Here is a 24,145-nt window from a genome sequence, read left to right on the forward strand (position 1 = left end):
AGTATTACAATTTGGTTCTGTTTCAAGCAGTCATTAGATGCTGTATTCTAGAGCTTCTCGCTTCTACTAGGACAGTTAATGGGACGGTTGTATAAGGGCTTATGCAGTATGACACCATCTGGCATTGTGCACCCACCATGCTGTGTGTCTATGAGGTCTTATGGGTAGTATCAGTAGAAGAGATGCACAGGCCATTCTTGTCACTACTGTTTATAGAAGCCAACACCTTCAAACAACCTTCACAAGTTGGATGGTACAACATTATGTCTAGGAGATCACAATGCCTATCCACACCTGTTTTATTTCACAGTCTGTATTATAACTTCGGTGCACGGAGGTGATTCTGTCTCGCCATCACTTGTCTGACGCTTAGTTAGTTACAAGCTTTGCTGCAAGGAAATTGTTCTTTTGCAGGCGGCTCACTTCTTTGATTTCAGAATGTCACATTGTTGTGCAGACATTCATGTAAGCTATTCTTTTCCTCCTACAGGGCCCATCAATCAGCCTAACACGCGTACACTCGTAGAAGGAAAGTGGTAGCTTGGTGACATTAAAGTCGCACATGTATAACTGTGCAGTATCATCTAACAATTTAGCCGTCCTGATTTGCATGCAAATCACATGGTGGCAATCTCTTATCCTGCAGGGGCATACTCCTACACAAGGCTAAAGAACTTGTCTCATGAAGCTGGCTTGCAAGTTTTACAAAGGTCCTAGTGTCTCCGTAAAGATAATTGACCCATGCTCTGCTCACAAGGATAATGTATTAGCTTTGTATGTGCTTTGGATCTAAAGTGAAGACTTGCCAAATTAAAAAGCAACACTTTATATCAAATCAATCTGGTTTTAAAGAGTATCTAAGTAACGTAGAATGTAAAAACTCTTAGCTGCAAAGCTAGATAGAATTTATTTCTTGTTCTGATGTGGGCAGTGGTGGGATTCAAGATGGTTTATTGTACGCTGTTGAATATTGTACCTAGTATACATAACGCTTTAGTGATATCTCATCAGTACATGTTGGGATACAGGAAGAAAAGAGATGCTGACATCTAATGTGGTGTGCTTACAGGAGACCTATTACGTTTAATAGACTTAATGCAGTCTCCATTTGACCAGTCTTGGTCTATTTCATAAATGTTTGGGGTATGTTGTTTCTATATAGAGGTTGAAATATACGTATATAACAGAAAATGAGATGCCGCACTCCAAATGAAGAGCAGGTTGGTGCCAAGTGGTGTGCACCCCAGTGACCTCTGGGGCAGAGCATACACGTTCCAAAAGTCACCGCAGCACTCCAAAAATCTCACAATTTTGAATTAATCTTTTTTTATTTTTATTATTTGGTTCCAGTTTTAGGGTACAAACACACGTAGCCGATCTGCAGCGGATTTATTGCTGCAAATTCTCAGCGAAATTTCCTGCAGATCACTTACCTAGTAGTTTCTGTTAGAATCCATACCAGTATGTAAATGTTGTCTCCTTAACCCCCGCTGGCCAGAGCATACTGTAGAAAAACTCGGTAATCCAGCACTTTGCAGAGAAGTATTGTTTATTCAGTCTTTGCAATATGAACAGCAGAACACCAACGTGCAGTACACCAACCCCACAGATTAGACGCGTTTCGAGCGCATGCACACTCTTGCTCACCTCTTTCCCCATAACCACCTCCCTTTAATAGTCACCATTGCAGGTGTACATATATTAAGTGTGGAAATACAATTAAAAGAACTGGTTACACATGCTGTAATAACATGGACAAAAGCTGGGATTGCATGATTAAAGTTACAAAGTGACACATATATGCATACAAGTACATGAAAAAGACAGAGACAAAATCTGTTTCTAATAATTCATGAGTCAATGCATAGATTAATAAATAATTTGTCCCAAAACAGATAGTGATAGTGAATGCTTGATTAATGCATAATTTTTTGGTGTATATAGGAGCTTCGATAATGGACAATTGTTTGATTTATTTTCCATGCTTTTGTTAAGCTATGAATGGATTTTTACAATATGAGCCTACACAGAGCAGACACCAAAGCCCATGTAGACATACACTACCGTTCAAAAGTTTGGGGTCACCCAAACAATTTTGTGTTTTCCATGAAAAGTCACACTTATTCACCACCATACATTGTGAAATGAATAGAAAATAGAGTCAAGACATTGACAAGGTTAGAAATAATGATTTGTATTTGAAATAACATTGTTTTTACATCAAACTTTGCTTTCGTCAAAGAATCCACCTTTTGCAGCAATTACAGCATTGCACACCTTTGGCATTCTAGCTATTAATCTGTTGGGGTAAGCTGGAGAAATTGCCCCCCACACTTCTAGAAGCAGCTCCCACAAGTTGGATTGGTTTGATGGGCACTTCTGGCGTACCATACGGTCAAGCTGCTCCCACAACAGCTCAATGGGGTTCAGATCTGGTGACTGCGCTGGCCACTCCATTACCTATGATAGAATACCAGCTGCCTGCTACTGCTGTAAATAGTTCTTGCACAATTTGGAGGTGTGTTTAGGGTCATTGTCCTGTTGTAGGATGAAATTGGCTCCAATCAAGCGCTGTCCACTGGGTATTGTATGGCGGTGCAAAACTCAGTGATAGCCTTCCTTATTCAGAATCCCTTTTACCCTGTACAAATCTCCCACCTTACCAGCACCAAAGCAACCCCAGACCATCACATTACCTCCACCATGCTTAACAGATGGAGTCAGGCATTCTTCCAGCATCTTTTCATTTGTTCTGCGTCTCACAAACGTTCTTCTTTGTGATCCAAACACCTCAAACTTGGATTCATCCGTACACAACACTTTTTTCCAGTCTTCCTCTGTCCAATGTCCGTGTTCTTTTGCCCATCTTAACTTTTTCTTTTATTGGCCAGTCTCAGATATGGCTTTTTCTTTGCCACTCTGCCCTGAAGCCCAAAATCCCGCAGCCGCCTCTTCACTGTAGATGTTGACACAGGTGTTTTGCGGGTACTATTTAATGAAGATGCCAGTAGGGGACCTGTGAGGCGTCTGTTTCTCAAACTAGAGACTCTAATGTGCTTATCTTCTTGCTTGGTTGTGCAACGCGGCCTCCCACTTCGCTTTCTACTCTGGTTACAGCGTGTTTGTGCTGTCCTCTGAAGGGAGTAGTACACACTGTTGTAGGAAATCTTCAATTCCTTAGCAATTTCTCACATGGAATAGCCTTCATTTCTAAGAACAAGAATAGACTGTCGAGTTTCAGATGAAAGTTCTCTTTTTCTGGCCATTTTGAGCGTGTCATTGACCCCACAAATGTGATGCTCCAGAAACACAATCTGCTCAAAGGAAGGTCAGTTTTGTAGCTTCTGTAACGAGCTAAACTGTTTTCAGATGTGTGAACATTATTGCACAAGGGTTTTCTAATCATCAATTAGCCGCCTGAGCCAATGAGCAACACATTGTACCATTAGAACACTGGAGTGATAGTTGCTGGAAATGGGCCTCTATACACCTATGTAGATATTGCACCAAAAACCAGACATTTGCAGCTAGAATAGTCATTTACCACATTAGCAATGTATAGAGTGTATTTGTTTAAAGTTGGGACTAGTTTAAAGTTATCTTCATTGAAAAGTACAGTGCTTTTCCTTCAAAAATAAGGACATTTCAATGTGACCCCAAACTTTTGAACGGTAGTGTAGGTTAAACGTGTAAGAGGTGCTGCACATGTTCACTGATTATCAGACTGGGTGAATACCGTCTGTCATGTTAAAAAAAAAAGTCACTCTCTTAATAACCATGCTAAATAAATCCTATGTTCCTGGTACTATGCATATTTTACATGGGTGTGTTTGATTTGGTTAAATAACTGTAAAGAGTTATAGTAAAAAACATGACCTATAAACTTTGTGACTCACTAGTAATGATACATGAGTTCCTGACGTATATTCAAACCGTCGGGTGCTCTGGTTCCCAACGTGTATTGCCAGTATGCGTCCTGATTATTTAAAAATTTCTTAATATCCCCACCTCTAACTTTTGGGGTAATTTTTTTTACCATACACAGAAAAACTGTCACATCTGCCAATATGGTGTTGTAAAAAATGTGCTGAGGCACCTGATTTATTACGTAATGGGTTTCTGGGTTTCCAGTTATGTCATTGAGATGTTCTAATATGCGTATTTTCATTTTTCTCGTGGTGAATACTGTACTTGCTCCACGATTACCTGAGCGGGACATCCATCCAGGAACCCCCGAAGCAAGCCGGAGTATGGAGCAGGTACAGTATGCTCCAGCCAGCGGGGGGTTAAGGGGACAGTATTTACATACTTTGAGCAGGATGACAATCCCGCTGCGAGTATGGATTCTAATAGAAACTAATAGGCAAGGGTTTCGCAGCAGATTTCTATGTGAATTCGCAGCAAGAAATCTACTGTGGATCGGGTACGTGTGTTTGTACCCTTACAGTCCATAATTTACATTGTCCGTGAAAAAGTTAAAACTTTATCACTCTTAGATTGCTAGGTGGAAAAATATGCAAGAAAAGAAAACGACTGCCTGGGAAATGGGTTAAAAAAAGAATAAACTGCCAGATCTAAAACAAGTTAACAGTGTGGAGTTGTTAAAGGGTTACTACAGCGAAAAGATTTTTCCCAGTAATTGAAACACATTACAAAGTTTTATAACTGTGTAATATGCTTCATTAAATCTTCCTCCCTTCCCTATCTTTCCCCCCTCAACCCACCACCAGGAAGTGAAGCAAACTCATTCTTACCTAATGACTGTTGACCCCAGGCTGTTCTGGGACAGTCGTTTTGTGACAATGACATCATCAAGAGGGAGGCGGGTCTAAGCCCTGTTAAGGAAGCCTCCCTTTGTCAGATGACTCAGGTTGCTCAGCTCTGATTGGCTGAGCAAGCTGTAAGCCTTCTAACAGTTTTTCAGAGTCAGGCATCACAAGAGACAAAGTGCATCATAGGAAAGCCCAAACCAGGAAGTGATGAAAAAAATGAAGACACAAACTGGAGCTTCAGGGACCTGCAAACATCTGGAAATTCAAATGGAGACAGATTTAGGAGGGATGGTAAGTGTAAAAACTATGTTTATGATTGATTTTTTTTTTTATCAGCCCCGAAGTACCCCTTGTTAGTATGTTAGAATTTCCATGCAGTTGACAGCAAAACACTGACATGGGTTCCATGCATCGCATTTACTATGTGTTTTTCAAATGTGTTATGTCCTTCTAGGAAAGGTGGGGGTAGCAGGGTTACTGAAGGGAACAGAACTTGACGTATGACGTTGTGGTCCAACTTTTTGTGTGCAGACTTAGAGTGGCCTTCTTTACTATTTAATAAATCTGTTGCATCTGAAGACTGCCTACTTTAAGTTTAGACCATATTGCTTAAAGTGTACCTTTAAGTGACATTGCATTGCATATGCGGAGACGAGTTCTTCCTGTGTGAAAAATGTATCAGAAAGGCTAAAAGCCTGTCTAAAGGCCCTCTTACACATGCTGATTTTCAGCAAGGGGTATGTTCACACTGAGCAAATGTGGCAGAATTCTGTGGCGGAACTGTCTGCCAGGGAATCCCGCCTGCCCTAGTGTGACACAGATTCTCTATGGGAGGGCTCTCGTGCCTCTGCTTCCGCCACTCTTTGCGCAAAGAATTAACGAGGAGAACGGTGGGAGCTGAAGCGCGTGACCCCTCCCATAGAGAGTGAGTGTCACACTGGGGCAGGCGGGATTCCCTGGTGGAGAGTTCCATCATGGAATTCCTCCACATTTGCTCAGTGTGAACATACCCAAAGCGGTGTTCCTAGGAAATCTTGTCCACCATAATTGGTCTGTGTCGGGGTATGTTCACACACATTGGCATTTCATTGTATTAACACAATGAAGGACTGCTGGACAGCAATTAAATGAGTGATTACTCCAATGAGGCAGTAACCCAATGAAATGATCAATTGCTGCAATTAAATGATGCATTCACATTACATTTTCATTGCGTTACTGCATGTATGAACACAGCCTCAGGGTATGTTCACGCACGTTGGAGTTCCATGGCTGTAACACAATGAAGGATGGCTGGATGGGACGGCATGTAATGATTGATTATTGCAATGAAATGATGCAGGAACGGAATTAAATGATTAATTACTGTAATTAAATGATGCAGGGACATCATGAAAATGCATGTGTGAACACAGCTGAAAAAGGCCAACAACCAGCTCACGACCGGGAGAACCCTTGTTCATCAGCTAATTGTGACTTTAGTGCAGCTAATAAAATCCTAGTTATTGGCTTCTCTGTGTAACACTGCCTGCGGCCGGCAGTGATTACAAGGACTATGTCATTAAAATAAGTTTCTATATGTCAGAGACTAACCGATCAGGGTCTGAACACTCACCTATACAAACAATTGATATGTATCTTTGAGTGCTCTTTAGAGGGGTAGTTCGGGAAAAAAAAATTCTTTCAAATCAGCAAGTGCCAGAAAAAGATTTGTACTTTACTTTACTTCTATTAAAAATATTTTTCAAGTACGTATCAGCTGCTGTCTGCTATGCAGGAATAGGTGTATTCTTTCCAGTCTGACACAGTGCTCTCTGCAGCCGACTTTGTCCATGTCAGGAACTGCATGTAGCAAATCCCCATAGAAAACCTCTTCTGCTCTCCAGACTGGAAAGAATTCCCTACTTCCTGCAGGACATACATCAGCTAATAAGTAGTGGAAGAATTGAGATTTTTTAATAGAAGTAAATTTCAAATCTCTGGAACTTTCTGGCACCAGTTGATTTGAATTTTTTTGTGTGTTGAACTACCCCTTTAAAGGGGATATAAGAACAATGCTAAAATAAGTCAGTATGACATAACATTGGACAGTCGCAGGGCCCTTGCGGTAGACTTAATAAAACAGCACAGCACAGCACATCAAAATAACGTTTAAAACACAGCACAATTTCTTTCTGGTTTTGCAGCATATTTTATGGAAAAATTAAAGTCTGTTATTGCAAAGTACAATTAGTGGTTCTAAAAATAAGGGCTTATATGGGTCTGTAGGTGAAAAAGTGTAAGTGAGGAGGAAAAAACATAAGTGCAAAAGTTAGCCCAGTGCTGAAGGGGTTGAAATGATGATGATGACATTAAGCATATTGCAAATTTGACAGTAGGGGAATTTTCAGCATTTTAAATAGGATTACAGGACTTTTCATCCTGCTGTGGGTCCACGCTACGGCCTGCTTCTGTGGCTCCCGGCATCCTGATGTCCCGCTGAGCCAATCGGTGATTGCGGCAGGACTGCGCAGTGATTGGCTCAGCGGAGTGGACCGATATTGTAATTACCAGGCTGTAAGGGGGGTTAAAGGGAGTGGCATTTTACTTACCTGCAGCAGGATGAAATGTCCACTTAAAGTATAATATCCTTTTTAAAGTGACAGGAAAGGAATCACAGGGGATTTTGCTGCAAACTCGCAGCATGAAATCCACTGTGATTCCATTACGTGTGAAGCTTCCCTAAATGTTCCAAATGTAATTTCCGCTGTAATGCTTGTTTTTGCCAGGGGGGACACAGGCTGGTGGTACAAGCACTCCTTACCCCACTCGGCGTGCCGGTGAGGCGTGGAGTCATGTGGTGTGTGTCTTCTCGCATGCGCATTCTCCTCCCATTCTGGTGCAAAGAGCAGGCGTCAGTGGGGTTTAGTTGTCTCTTTGATGACAGAACGCAGTTAGCATATCTTACCAAGCAATGCTATTGTTATGTATATGTGTATGTATATATATAATATATATATAAAATATCTATCCCAAGACCATATTACCGCCATACTGTTACTGATCAAATCCTGTATACTGAGACCAATATTACCAATAATAACAGTATACAAGGGGCAAATATGACCACCATATTGTTACTGACCAAATCCAGTACACTAAATCCAATAAAACAAAGTACCAGATTACAAGTAACAAATACCACCACATACTGACTAACACCACCGCTGCTACTGACTAAAACCACCACATACTGGCTAACACCACTGCTGCTACTGATTAATACCACCACATACTGACTAACACCACCGCTGCTACTGAATAACATCCACTGTACAAAGACCAATATCGCCTCATCCAGTCATATAGAGGTAGCCTCTGCTCTACACAGGTTCTGTACACCGTATACATTACAGTGCTGTTATATCAGGTGACTCACAGGGGACGTCTTCTCTGATCAAAGTTCTTCCCTTATGAGTTATGAGAATTTCTCCGAGCCACGAAACCACAGAATATGCCAGACAGACATATTAAGCTCCTCACTCTGACACCAACCTCATCTCTCTACAGACTGCACATCTGTCTTGTCCCCTTTGTGCCCTCATTAGGTGGGTAGGCTGGCGCTATGTGATCCCCCTTATAGTATGTACCCCCCTCTGTGTAGTCCACTATAGTACATGCCCTATTGCATACACCCTACTTGTAGTCCCCCTTATAGATGGCCCCCAATGTTATCTCCCTTATAGATGCTACCCATGTTACCCCCCTTTATAGAGATGACCCACCATGTTATGCCCCTTACTAAGATGGCCCCATGTTATCACCTTTATAGATGCCCCCTGGTTTTCCCCCCTTTAGATTCCCCCTAGTTATCCCCCTTATAGATACCCCTTTGTTGGTGCAAAGCAGATTAAAAAAACAACAACAACAACAACAACTCACCTGACAACTCGCTTCCCCGTTGTGGCTCTTCTGATACTGGCCCCGCGCTGACGCGCGGCTCCCCGGCTCTGTCCCGTCCCAGCCCCGGCAGCACATGCACCATGGAGCTCTGTGTGCGCCAGGGCTGTTACTCCCAGGACAGGTGGTGTGTGTTAGTGACACGCCCCTGTGCCGAAATTACTTCCCCGGCGCACACAGAGTTCACTTGTGCGCGGTGCTGCCGGGGACTGGACAGAGCCGGGGGTAACCGGGGGCCAGTTCCAGCCTGCCTCTTGTGACCGCAAGCAAAACATTGCTTGTGGTCACAAGAGGGAGTGGGAGGGGGGCAGCGAGGGTGCAAGGGGGGGGCACGGCACGGGTCGTATTTTGGGTCACGTTTTTTTATTGGTTTCAGTAGTTTGCTTTTAGTGAAAGAATACTCATGTACAGCTTCAACACTGTATGCTATAAATTATACGAACTTTAATTTTAAACCCCTCTTGACCAAAATAACCAACCAACTAGAGTCCCTAAAAATCCCATATATCTTGTGGCTCTGGAGGAAGAATCTAATTAAATCCTGTATCTTACCGCAAACTCTTTACTTAATCCAAACAATCCCAATTAAACTCCCAGCAGCCTTTTTTGCAAAATGGAGATCGGTCTGTTCCAAGTTTATTTGGCAACATTCTAAGCCGAGAGTAGCCCACATTTACATGAGGCAACAAAAACACCTGGGTAGTAGTCACCTTACCTAAAAACCTATTATCAGGCAGCCCACTTGACAAGATGGCTATCTCTAGCATCAGTCAAGCCCACCCCCTTATATACCGTTTTAGAAATACACATTCTAGGTAAAGACAATCTTATATGTCTGTGAACTAAAAGACCCTACTCAGAGAAATGGGTGGGCCCTGTCCTCACAGGTACATTACATATCTGGCAGAATTACTTTTATAAGACTTTGGAGAACAAACACCCCCCATCACACATGGCGATTGGTCTCATACCATCTTTCTTTAATAGGTCAGTTATTAAGTTATCTCCGCCATGGAGCAATCTGCTGAACTTAACAATATATCCCACTTTACGAGCATCCAAAGAGATTCCTTTGCTAGAAAACATTCTAAGGAAAACCCTCCCTAAAGGTGCGCTAGAGTCTCAATCAGACATGTTCACTGCTGAGTGTCAAAAAATTACTAATACATATCCCACTTATAGAGACAGCTCTTGGCTGGAATGTTACCTTGATATGGAACAATTCCCTAAAGGCCTATTCTCTAAAGTCTACAAAAATCTCCTATGCCATGAAGCTATAAGCAAACCTACTTTTATTACGTCATGGGAAAAGGAATTAAACGTAACATTCTCCAAATCTGCAATCCACCAAATCTTTAAAAATTCCCATGGCTTTTCTAGATGTGTTAAAATTCAGGAAAATTCCTTTAAATTAACTACCAGGTGGTATAGGACACCATTCTTATTAAAAAAGATGAACATCTTGGTGGATGATAACTGCTGGAGATGTAGGGTGCACCCAGGGACACTTTCACATATCTGGCTCACTTGTCTGCATCTCCAAAATTATTGGTCAGAGATACTTTGCCATATTTATAATATATGCAGAATTACAGTCCCACTGGAACCCTCTCTTATCCTTCTTTGGGTCCCTACCACTTCATTTTACTCCCACTAAAAATCAATTAACGACTCAGCTACTCACTGCGGCTAAACTACTCATTCCGCTTCACTGGAGAGAAGAGCATTCACCCACGGTGACGGAATGGATAGATAAAGTTCAACAGATTTCCCGCCTAGAAGAACTCTGTAGCTGGGAAACGGGTGTACATGAGAAATATTTGTTACTCTGGGGACCATAGAATAATTTTTATCAGAAATGTCTATCTACAACCACAAATACGTAAGATTTTAACTTGGTGACTGCCACTTGATAAGACTTATCAACCTATGTAATCTTTTTTCTCTTTATTGGTTTTCTACACCTCTAACATTCCTTCTTTACTGCCTTATATATAAACTCTGATTTAAACCTGATGTCACAGGCTTTATAAAATAGTCACGACCATATTTTTATTATTTTTACTAGTTTTTAGTTCTTTGTTTAAGTTATATCCAAGGATTTATAAGTATTATTTAACTTACAACTTCTAATTTGGATCTGGATCTCTGTTTATGGCATGACTCTTGTCATTTTTAAGTCTTCAGCACAAAAATGTTAACAAATGTGGAAATTGTTATAACCTGTAAATTGTTGTAATCTGATAGAATGCCCTCTTTTTCTCTGCTTATATTTTGGAGATCGATGTGCTTAAGTTTACTGTAATCGATTAATGACATTCCTGCTATTCTTATCTTTTCTACAATAAAAATTTGTTTGGAAAAAAAACACTGTATGTTACCACTAGGTGGTGCTGGGACACTCTATAGAGCTGTGTTTACAAGATGGAATCTGTGTTTAGAATATCAGGTTTTCTGCTAGTAATGTAAAACTCTTTATTATCAATTTATAGATAGACAAAGTATAGATCTGTTCTCTGTGTAAATACAAATACATCATTCTCTATTAAGATTGTGTGATGCCTTTTTTATATGTAATTTTACAAAATGGACAATATTTTTCAAAATGGACAATATGTTCCACAGTACGCACACCTATGTGCATGCATTCAAGGTGCCGAAATCAGTTAAAGTTATAAGCAAGGGTTAACATTTAACTTTCTGGCTCTAAGTCACAAGATTGCACGGTCACACTTGGTTCTGCCATCTCACTCCATACAGCCTTCCTGCTAAAGAACTGGGAACATGAGCAGGAGCTCAGCCTCTGGAATATACTATTTTTACAAATTGAGCAGCCTAACAAGAAGAGAAAAGGAATAGGGTAAAGAATGAGTGAAAGAAAGGAAGCATAACGTGGAAGAATCAGTGTAACATATGCTGTTTGCATACAATAATAGATATAACAAGCAAAAGTCATCTCATATGTTGAATAATCCATTTCCACATGCAGCTGACATGCAACACGTTATGGTGCTCTTACAAGCGACTGAATGGATCAGCAGCAGATGTAAATGCCAGTGATTTTTTAATTAGGATGTGCCGCACAGCCAATGCAGCACCCTGGTTATTCCTTGCAGCACATCATCCTGGGTTCCAGATGGTGAAATCCAGGTTGGTAGTATTTCCCCCCCCCCCTTTCCTTTCCTATTTTAATTTATTTAATATTAATATATAAGGACTCTGCCACATATCTAGTAACAACAGCCAGAATTTTAGATATCCCATGGCATTAAATTTTATTAGATATAACATTTTTTTTGTTTAATGGTGCGTTTGCACACAGAGATTTATCAGCCAGGAGCAGGTTATAAAGAGAGAACAGATCATATAGGAAAGACTGAGAATTCTCCTCTTTTCAAATCCATTCCTGGCTTTGGCTTCAAAATCTGTCAGATAAATCTCTCTGTGTAAATGCACTATAAGCAATGAGAGCAATTTGTAGCAATTGTGCTTGAAGAGATCTTATTTTGTTCAATTAAATAGTACAATATTGTAATACATACATAAGGTGTAGTCATTCTGAGCTGTCAGACAGTTGTTATCACCACCACCTCTGTGCTGCTGGCAGTGTAGATAATTTTCACCTTGCCATCACTTCCATGATGCCTGTGCCAGTAGGATAGGTGCCGTCAATGGTGGCTTCTTCCTGCCCCACGAACATTAATTGATAGGTCTCGCCCTACATCCAAACAGGCTTCGGAGTCCAAGAGAAGTCACCAAGCTCACTTTAAAGCAATGTTGACATTTGTATAAACCTTTGACTGTTTTCCAGGCATGTCCAAATTTTATTTTATTTTTTAAATTGCGGTGGGTTTCAGCCCTGTGACCCGCTGTGATCATGTGTTATTGCCAAATAATGTGCTGAGCTACTGTCCTGTGTGTCCTCTACTTCCTGTTGCCCATACAATACGCCATGAGACAGGCTGCTTAGACTTCTATATTCGGCTGGATGGTACAGCTGGTTGCAGAGGGGAGCACACTGCCATGGGTTCACTCTGCTGTAAGGACAGGGCTACACTGGGACTTTTTGGAGCACTACAAGATTGATTTTAAATATCAAGCTATAAAAAGTCCCATTGTAGCCCTGGCCTAACGTGATTGCAGTGAGTCTCAGGGCTGTGACAACCGATTCGTCCCATGTAACTGAAAAAAAGAGAACTAAGTGGTTTTATTTGCTTTGGTAAAATCTGTCAGACATTCTGACTTCACTTAAATAAAATGCTGTATTCTTTTTTTTGGCCACTAGGTGGCAACATCAGACCAGAATCCACTGTGTTTTACACTATAACATGTTGGCAAGAAGAACATGGAAAAAAAATTAGTACTTTTCCACTTGTGAAATGCGCATTGCAGAATTTGTGTACTTTTGATTGATTGGTGTGACGCCTAACATTGTGAGAATTACCTAAAATTCCCAAGTGCCTGTGCGTAGAAAGTAGAATGTGCAGGTTTAATGAGTAGCTGTTGTGTGTTATGGTGACCTACGCCATGGAGTTAAATGAGGTCAAGTATCTCTGCGTTGAAGAAGCTTTTGGCTATGATATGATGATTCCTTGCAGACCAGGAAACCTATTACTGTGCACTGCCTTATGATGGCTGCTTCTTTGAAGGCATCTCTTATTTATCAGAGATTTGTTTGACTCTCAGGCTTTCTGGTAGCAGTGATAAGTAGAAAATACATACTTAGTGAATAGTCTGCAGTTTTTATTTTCCCAAGTATAATACAACAGTAGTCTTATTGACTATGGGAACATTCATTCTTTATGATGGCCTTATAAAGTGGTTGCACTGTACTGCTGTCCACCTATTTAAGGGGTGTCAAACTTGTGGCCCTTCAGCTGTTGCAAAACTACATTTCGATCATGCCTGGACAGCCAAATGCACACATTTTACTGGCCTATCAGATACTTTTCAAAATCACATGTGCAGTTTTTGTGGATGTTTTTATGCAGTTTGTTGATACAGCAGAGTGGATACAAAATACAGGAGACAGTGTGTTCAGAAAGTCTTAAGACCCTCTTACTTTTTTCATTATATTGTAGCATTTTGCTAAAATAAAAACAATAATCAAGTTAACCCCAATCATTCTTCACTCAATATCCAACAATTTGAATGTAAAAACAGAATTTCCACAGAATTTTATTAAAAAGAAAAAAAACCAACTAATTTTATATGGTAAGAAGTACTCAGACCTTTTGCTATGAAACTTGAAATTTAGTTTTCAGTCTGTCATTCACTTTATCTTGTGCTCCCTCACTGCTAAAGTCCCTATTCCACGGAACGATAATCGGCCGTATTCGTTTGTCTTTCAAACATGTTGAAAAACAAACGACTGTGATAGCAGCAATATGCTGCCGTCGCTCTGCGGAATAGGAGCGGCGGCAGCGGAGCGCCACTTCTTTCGGCGGATATCGGAATACGCCGGCCCATAGAATGGTGTCTATGGAGCCAGCGCAAAGGCGCGTGGACAGACAGCGGAATTCCGCGGACATTATCCGAGAGAATTCCTCAGTATGAACCCACCCTAATAGCGGTAAAGCGGAGAAAAGAGGAGAAAATATTACATAGTACCTGTCAATAAAAATATCTTTTGATGTGTCAGAAATGATTAATTGCAGTGGGTTTCACTGCTGAGAACCACGGAGATACAGCCTGGGAGAAAGCGTGGCTGCAGAGCCACCATGAGGCTACATAGTCCAAATTAGCAAGTGGAAAGCCGCTATGCTTTGTCCCTTGCTGTATCTCCTGATCTCACTGGGTGTCAGCAGTGATACCTGCTGCGATCAATAACTTTTGAATTGCCTGATGACATGTCAGACGTTTTTAATGACATTACATAGTGACATTACTACTTAGTTCTTAACATTTATTCCATATTCAAACATCTCATACGCATCTAACTCCTGAAACTGAGTTAGTACGACCAGATAACAAGGTCATAATGCTATTTGACAAGCTATGAACCCCCCCCCCCCTATTTTTGCCAGTAAGATCTAAGAAAGTATGTAAACAACTGCTAAAAAAAAGATTTAGAGGGGTTATCTTGTTAGAGAAAACCTTTTAGATATCTTTTTGTATATATTAAATAAAAAAATTTACTGACTTAAGAAATGTGCACACTGAGGAAAAGGGGAGAAATTAGGTGAGGAATTGAAGAGATTTCAGCTTGAAATTCCTCCCATAAAATATGTACAGAGCGAAGTCCCATTGTGTTCAATGGGTTTTCTGTTCTGTTGTTCACACTGCAGAATTTCCGAGCAGAATTTTCTGCTGTAGATCTGCTAGAGGAATCCTATAGAAGTCAATGGGGGGGGGGGGCTTAAATTCTGCCTGAAAGCTTTCTGCTTCAATTCCTCGAGAATTGTTCAGTGTGCACATACCCTTAAGATGGGACAGTGCTGTGACAAGTGTTACCACTGCGACTGGTGTGTGTCACAGGACGAGGCTGGAGCATTCAGCGGGGGACCCAGAGACCATTGTAGCACATGGGGGGATGGTGGCTAGGTAAGCATAGGGTCTTTACTATTTTCTATATACTTGCAACGATATATAAAACATTTTCCCTAACTGATAACCCTATTATTTATTATGAAGAGGATTTTTACTTTGTACCACACACTTGCAACTGAATTAAACTTTTGTATACATGACTACCCCTTTAAGACCAAAAGATTGGAGCATAGTGAGGATATGTTAGTGATCTCCAGTGCCAAACACTGCCTAACAGGGAGTAGTTATGTGATTTAGCCATCAGATCACTGACACTTTAGTATTAGCGGTTTATGTAGAGTGTAAAGTGCAGAAAACAGACTGAATGGGTTGAGGAGAGAGGTAGAGGGGAGGCAGCAGAACAGACGAGAGTGTTCCAGTAGTTTAGAGATGGAAGGGAGGTTAGAGACAGGTCAATAGTAATAGCTGTATAGAACGGCTTTCTTCAGTAATGGGGTTATTACAGAATGTTTAAAACAGGAGGAGAATAAGAGAAAGGTGAGAAGTCAGGAGCCTAGAGACAATTTCTGTTGTTAGGTCAACTACTGACAGAGAATGAGAGGCATATAGACGGGAAAAGGGGTCAAGGCTACAAATATAAAAAAATGCTAATAAAGAGCACATTGTATGAGCATGAAGGATAAAACTATATCAGTGAATAACAGCGATCTAATGGAGGATGCATAAGAGCTGGTTATCATGGAAACAAAACTGTGGGGTCATGTTCTGTGTCTGTCATGGACCCAGCTCTGCAAGGAGAGGTGTTAGGGATGGTGTTTACCCACTCTATATATCTACACGTTTTTCTACTGTTGTCTCCTCTATCCCGATGAAGGGACTTGTACGGCCCTAAATTTGTGTTATCTGAGCTTCAATACGATATTCCTTTAGTGTGATGTGCTTGCTGCTAGATCCTTGTAGAGTTGTTTCGGCAGTCACCCACATGGTTGTGGCTCTGTCTAGTTCTACACTTTTGTCTATTTACCTGAATGGTAAAAAAAAATAACTGTTTCAGACTTCTGCAAGCCATGTTTTGTGCCTACATTTTTGACCTTGTAGTTGGGTGGAATGGGCCTTGGGCATGGCCTTCCCCAACCTCATTGGCTTAATACAACATATGAAATAGAGATGCGTAAATGTACATTACAAAAAAAAGGGAATCACATTGTTTGTACGGCAGCTTGCTTGGGACAAGTTTCTCAGTACTGGATCCAGCTTTTCTCGGCACCCAGGGTGGAGCAGCACGGAGACCAAAGGCAGCTGGCATGTAAGCCGCCTGCCGAGCAAACTAAGCAATTTAGCTTTTTTTTGTAATGTAAATTCACTAATCTCAAATCTCTACTCTGACCCAGGAAGTCTCCCTCACCTTCCAAATCATAGCAGATCCACTTTAGGGGCTTGCATCAGGGGACAGGACTGTGGAGGTATTCTCTACATAGCTGTAACCCCTCTCTCCCTTGACAGAGAATGCTGCTATACTGTGCACACATATGTCCTGCTCAATTCTTCATGCTCCCTTCAGTCTCTGTCAGCCCTTGTGTTTCCCATTCTCTCCATTCCTCCTATATTTGCCTGCACTCACACTCAGCTATACACACTGCTGTATAGAAAAGTTTCTATCACTGTCATTTTGCACAGCTCTGTGATTCTCACTTCCTGATTGGTCCATGCTGAGCACACACCCCTTTTGCCCACTGCTCTCACGTGACCACACAGACCTCTGACAGCAGCCCTGCTACTGTATTCTAGCCTGTTGTACTACGCTACTGCATTATGGGGATCTGCAGTTCTATCCTGTATCTGCAAACTGCGGCTGCATTTTCAGGTTTATGCACCTACTATACATTATACTCCACATGCTGTTTGCTATACTGTACAGCAGGCATGTCCAAAGTCCGGCCGAAGGGCCATTTGCGGCCCGCGTTCCGAACTTTTACGGCCCCCCAGGTATCCAGCTTGCTATTATCTGCCTGTGTTATAAAGCATATAGCATGTAGCATGTAAAATGGTCGGCCCTCGCACATGTTCACTTCATCAAATTTGGCACTCTTCGAAAAAAGTTTGGACATGCCTGCTGTACAGCAACTTATAATATGACATATTCAGCTGTTTCAGAATGTCTGCTTCATTTTTTTTACATGCTATTTAAAATAAAAAAAAAATCTGTATTTTTGAGGTGTGGAACCACTTGTCTGCATTTCTCTGATATCTTATGGGGAAATTGGCTTTGGTTTAAGAGTGGATTTGGATTACAAGCGCGGCCCCGGGACGAATTATGCTCGTAATCCAAGGCACTACTGTATAGGGAGCTGCAGCCAATTCGGTCACTGTTTTCATTTTTGACCCTGAGGTCTGAATGTAAGCTGGGAATTGATTGGTTGGTATAGCCATGTAAAGCAATGGCTAATGTGGTGGGAAGAGGATCTGTGGTTTAGATGAAACCCTGTCTTTTTGCTGTCAGTGTTATGACATGACTTCCTGATACATTCAGTTCTGCTCACTAACCTGTAATGGGATTTGATAGTGTTTATATAATGCAGTTTCTTTCCTGTGTGTCAAGAATAGGCTCTTTTCTGCAACTTTTTTAGCATCTTGATCACAATAGATTTCAATAGGCTGCAAAGTGATTTTTGCAGTACAAGGTTAAATGTACTGAAACACTTAGAAAGGACATTAAGCTGTTCCTAATTGCTGCTATGAGATGTGTCCTCTATGTTCTGTACATATGGTGGGTTTTCTCACATAGCAGATCATTAGAAGTCAATGCTTCTGTGAAATATACTGTAATGTCACTCGCTGTAATGTCCCATTATACTATTGCAGAAAGATGTGCTGCAAATGGTGGTTTTTATCATAAAATGATGTACTTAGTGCTCTGGTACAGATCAGGTTGTGGTTAAGAGGTGGGAATAGAGTGTGCATTGCCTGTACTTTATAGATAGGAGATGATGTAATTTGTAGGAATGGAGATTATGGGAGTAAATGTGGGCAGCTCATTCCTTTTGTAACACCAGCCTATTCTAAAGCAATATACTCAGGTAGCAGTTCAGACTGTCAGAATTTGGCTAGGGCAAAGGTTACTTGCACAGAAGTTGAGTATCTATTGATAGACTTTGTTTACAAATGTCAGTATAATAACAATGCACTTAAACTTCTTATGTTGAAAAGTAAAATCATCCTGTCCTCTGGAGTGTTGAGATGTTTCTAATATGTGTGACATATTACCAGAACCTGGCACCATAGCTGCTGTGGGTCATTCAGCAATAATTTTTAGTATTTTAGCTGTCAATCTATATACACGATAACAAAGCCATTTCATTTATGTAAAAAGTAATTTCAATGACCCCCTTGAACCATATATAATAAACTGATTTAAAGTCTCACATAATGAATGATTATTCTTGCAAACTGATGTCATTTTCTACCTTCAGAGCTGACATCTCCTAGCATTACCTGCTTGCTTAGCATTGATGTATAGAATTGCAGTCTTCCAAGGAGGGCACTGTATAGCAATCTACTTATAACCCACTGCTAAGCTATTAGGGATCTATCTGACAAGTCTGTTTCCAGTAGCAACCAGCAGAATTGGGTACGTAAGACTACAATAAAGGCTGTACCTCGGGCCCAGGACAAGATTTAGAGAAGAGCAAATTTCCTTGCATAATAAATTTGGTCAGTCGTGTACGACAATGTATTTTGCAACTTAAAAATCTGCTTTTTTCTTCTTCTAAATCTGTTCTTCTTTTTTTCAGATAGATGGTCCATGTGTTCTACAAATTCAGAAAATCCGTAATATATCTGCACCAAAAGACAATGAAGAATCTCAGGCTGCACCTAGAATGCTTCGGTTACAGATGACTGATGGACATACATCCTGCACGGCCGTAGAGTTTAATCACCTGGCAAAAGTCAGGTAAGAGGCTACTAACTGAACCACACAACCTGACACATGTCTATCCCATAATGGGCTTCTGTATGTCTCCTAAATTTGCTTTCTTTCTACAGAAGTTTGTATTTTACTGTATTCCGATCAAACATAACTATTATATATGAGCAAACCTGGAGCATGCTCGACTCGATCCGAACCCGAACTTTCGGCATTTGATTAGCGGTGGCTGCTGAAGTTGAATAAAGCCCTAAGGCTATGTGGAAAACATGAATATAGTCATTGGCTGTATCCATGTTTTCCAGACAACCTTAGAGCTTTATCCAAGTTCAGCAGCCACCACTAATAAATGACGAACGTTCGGGTTCGGATCGACTCGAACCCAAACCCGGTTCGCTCATCTCTAATAACTATAAAACCACTGATAGGTGAAGGGAATAATTTTGATTATCTAATGAGACTGGTACCTACCAAAGGGTGGAGTAGATTAGGGTGTCTGTTCTTGAAGTTGAAGTGCTGGACACAGGGGATTGGCAAGCGTAAGAAGCCCTGACGTGGGGAAAATTGTGATGACTAGACGACAAATGAGATTTTGAATCTCAAAGATTGTTCAAGGGATAAAATAACAAGAGCACAGAGCTCTTGTGATCTCCACTACGAGGGTTCTGCCCCCCTGCTTCACATAAGACTTCATAAAATATGTGGGGCATAACATGTTCTACTTCTTAACATTTATATAAAGGTAGCCTGCAATAACATTACATGTACAAAAAGAGACAGCACATCCCCAAAAGAGTATGGAGAGTATCGGTCCATTTTTGTATCAGTCTTGTTCCTGCGTGCCATTATTACACAACTCTTTACAGATTCTTGATTCTTAATTTTAAAATCAGGGATGGGCCTCATTATACCATCAGTAAGCTTAAAGCGACTCTGTACCCACAATCTGACCCCCCTCCCCCCCAAACCGATTGTACAGTCAGATTGCTGCCTTTAACCCCTTAAGGACACAGCCTGAAATGGCCTTAATGACAGAGACAAATTTTATGAATATGACCAGTGTCACTTTATTCATTAATAACTTCGGGATGCTTTTACCTATCCGGCTGATTGAGATTGTTTGTTTGTTTTCTCGTGACATATTGTACTTTACATTTCTGGTAAATTGGAGTCGATACTCATAACGAATCTTTATGAAAAAAAACCAAATAACGTGAAAAAATGCATTTTTCCAACTTTGAAACTTTTTTACTTATACAGAAAGTGGTTATACCACATAAATTATATATTAAATAGCATTAGCAACATGTCTACTTTATGTTGGCGGCATTTATTAAACGATCTTTCATTTTTTTTAGACAATAGGAAGCTTAAAACATTAGCAGCAAATTTTCAGTAAAATTTCAAAATCAGATATTTTTAGGGACCTGTTCAGGTTTAAAGTGTATTTGAGGGGCCTGTATGTTAAAAAGCCCCACAAAGCACCCCATTTCAGAAACTGCACCCCCCACACTCGGCAAAAGCACATCCAGAAAGTTTTTTAACCCTTTAGGGGAGTCACAGAAATAAAAGCTAAGTGTGTAAGAAATTTGAAAATTTTAATTTTCTGTGCAGAGATTTTATTGTAATCCAATATTTTTCATAATTATAAACCTATTACCAGAGAAATGCACCCCAATAATTATTGCCCTATTTCTGCAGTTTATAGAAATACCCCATATGTGGCCCTATTGCGCTATTTGACACAACCACAAGCCTCAGATATAAAGGAGCGCCTAGTGAATTTCAATGGCTCCGTTATATTTGGTCATTTCTGACCGTACCACTTCAGGTTGGCAGAGGCTCTGGGGTGCCAAAACCTAAAAAAAAAACCCTAAAGGGACACCATTTAGAAAACTACACCCCTCAAGGAATGTAACAAGGGGTGCGGTGAGCATCTGGACCCCCACAGGTGCTTCACACATTTTCCGAACAATAAGGCGTGACAAAAGAAAAAAAAAATTTTTACACTAAAACGTTGTTCTAGCCTTCAATTTTTCATTTTCTTAAAGGGATAAGAGGAAAAAACAAACAAACACAAAATGTGTAGCGCAGTTTCTCCCGAGTACGGAAATATCCCACATGTGGCGATAAAGCGCCAAGGGGGCGCAGGGCGAGCCTCCAAAGGGAAGAAGCGCCAATTGGCTTTTGGAAGCTGAATTTCACTGGAAAGGATTTCAAGGGCCATGTCGCATTTACAGAGCCCTCGTGCTGCCAAGACACTGGAAACCCCCCACAAGTGACCCCATTCTGGAAACTACACCCCTCAAGGAATCTAACAAGGGGTTCAGTGAGCATTTGGACCCCACTGGTGACGGGCACAAATGTGGAACAATGTGACGTGAAAGGGAATATTTTCATTTTTTTACTTTCATGGCACAAATGTGCCCGTCATCAAGGGGTCAATATCCTCACTGCACCCCTTGTTAGATTCCTTGAGGGGTGTAGTTTCCAGAATGGGGTCACTTGTGGGGGGTTTCCAGTGTTTTGGCAGCACGAGGGCTCTGTAAATGGGACATGGCGTTCATCCATTCTAGCCAAATCCAACCTCCAAAATCCAAATGGCACTCCTTCCCTTCGGAGGCTTGCCCTGCGCCCACATGGTGCTTTATGTCCACATGTGGGGTATTTACGGACTCGGGGGAAATTGCTCTACACATATTGTGTGTTTTTTTTCCTCTTTTAACCCCTTGTGAAAATGATAAATTCAAGGCTAAACCAACATTATAGTGTAAAAAATGTAATATTTCATTTTCATGCCGCATTGTTCCACATTTGTGCCCGTCACCAGTGGGGTCCATATGCTCACTATTCCCTTGTTACATTTCTTGAGGGGTGTAGTTTCCCTAATGGGGTCACTTGTGGGGGGTTTCAACTGTCTTGGCAACACAGGGGCCTTTTGAATGCAACATGGCCCTTTGAAATCCATTCCATCCAAATCCAGCCTTCAAAAACCAAATGGCGCTCCTTCCCTTCGGAGGCTTACCCTGCACCCACATGGTGCTTTATGTCCACATGTGGGGTATTTCCATACTCAGGGGAAATTGCGCTACACATTTAGTGTTTTTTTTTATCTTTTAGCCCCTTGTGAAAATGAAAAAATCATGACAAGATTAATGATTTAGAGTAAAAGTTTTACAAAAATTACACTAAATGTTGGTCTAGCCTTGATTTTTTTCCATTTCCACAAGGGGTTAAAAAAGAAAATGAACACAAAACAAGTAGGGTAGTTTCCCCTGAGTACAAAAATACCCCACATGTGGGCATAATGTGCCATATGGGCACAGGGCAAGCCCCCAAAGGGACAGAGCGCCATTTAGAGGCTGGAATGGAGGATGGAGGCCATGTCGCATTTACAAAGCTCCTGTGCTGCCAGGACAGTAGAAACCCCTGACAAGTGACCCCATTCTGGAAACTACACCCCATAAGGAATCTAACAAGGGGTGCAGTGAGCATATGGACCCCACTGGTGACGGGCACTTACGTAGAACATGTGCCGAGAAAATAAAAAATACAATTTTTTTCATTTTCACATCCCAAATGTGGCCGTCACCAGGGGGCCATATCCCCGCTGCCCCCCTTGTTAGATTCCTTATGGGGTGTAGTTTCCAGAATGGGGTCACTTGTGGGGGGTTTCTACTGCCCTGGCAGCACAGAGGGTTTAAAATTGCATAATGGCATCCTCTAATGGGAATGGCGGCCATACCTATTTAGCTGGGGAAAAGGGACAATTCTAATTTATTTGGGGGTTTTAGGCCAATTATTAGTTTATAAGGTTGAAAATGACAAAAGTCCATCAAATTAAACCTGAGTTGATCCAGAGGAAGGCAAAAAACCCTCGTAAGGCAGACAACAGTAGCCTTATCACAGGGAAAAAATTCCTTCCCGACTCCATAATGGCGATCAGAATAATCCCTGGATCAACATGACCCCTGAAATAGGAATAAGGGACAGAATTTAGAAAATGTAGAACCCCAATGACGTGTCGTGCGCCTTGAAGCGATTCAGTATGCAGAGGCCGGGGTGATCAGGACAGGCGTCACACTGGAAAATGGTGTCCTTCCTGTTCCCCCTTCCTTCCCCCTATTACCCCACACTCTGCACTTCTTCTGGGGTCTCCCATTCTCCAGTGTGGGGGACGTCACCTGGAAAATGTTGCCCGGGGGCGATACGGGGTCCGTCATATCCAGAAGCGCTGGGTCCGCTCCATGGCTGCTAAATATTAGGGCTCTATTACTACTTCTGATATTTTCGGATCGTGCCGCAAGCTACAGTAGCTCGGGCACCGAGGGACCAGAAGAGGGGGTGCTGGTATAAAAGTTATCCCCGTACGGGTGGTAACCTTTATCCAGCAGTGGGAAGATCAGTTCCTGGACGATCTTCCCACTAACTCCGAGGATGGGGGGGGGGGGGCATCTGGGGGCTGGATTCGGGTGTCCCTTCCATCATACACTCTAAGGGTACGTGCACACTGCGGAATGGCGAGGGATAACCCTTCGTGTATTCCACAGCTGGCACCCACCGGCGGACTGATGCGGGCGCGCGTCTCCGTCCGTGTCATAGACTCCATTCTATGCACGGGCGGATTCCGCTCTCCGACCAACGTATTCATTCTTTGGACGGACGATAGAATCCGCCCGTGCATAACATGGGAGTCTTTGACACAGGGGGAGACGCGCGCCCGCATCAGTCCGCCGTTGGGTGCCAGCTGCGGAATGCACAAAGGGTTATCCTTCGCCATTCCGCAGTGTGCACGTACCCTAAATCTGTAAGTGTACCCTGAGGTACTCTCAAAGAGTTTGTAGAATTTCATACCGTCATCTCTTATTGGGACGGTACTGGCGGAAAAGACGTGTCTGGGGGGCAGCGTACGCTACGCTACCCCCAGACACGTCACTGGATGATGAGGATGAGGATGAATGGAGGAACGAAGGATCCCCCCCATTCATCCTCACTGGCTGTTTCGGTGTCGGAGGCAATA

The 24,145-nt window shown here is 41.7% G+C and overlaps 1 protein-coding gene across 1 annotated transcript in view; it reads left to right on the forward strand.

Moving 5' to 3' along the window:
- TDRD3 (tudor domain containing 3) overlaps nucleotides 1-24,145 on the forward strand; it is a 231,149-nt gene that overhangs the window by 90,147 nt on the left and 116,857 nt on the right. The window contains exon 4 of the mRNA XM_069972316.1: nucleotides 18,992-19,152. Within this exon, the coding sequence (XP_069828417.1) occupies nucleotides 18,992-19,152 (161 nt within the window). The remainder of the gene's footprint in view (nucleotides 1-18,991; nucleotides 19,153-24,145) is intronic.

The sequence above is a fragment of the Dendropsophus ebraccatus genome, chromosome 5, assembly GCF_027789765.1.
Source record: "Dendropsophus ebraccatus isolate aDenEbr1 chromosome 5, aDenEbr1.pat, whole genome shotgun sequence".
Lineage (NCBI taxonomy): Eukaryota > Metazoa > Chordata > Amphibia > Anura > Hylidae > Dendropsophus > Dendropsophus ebraccatus.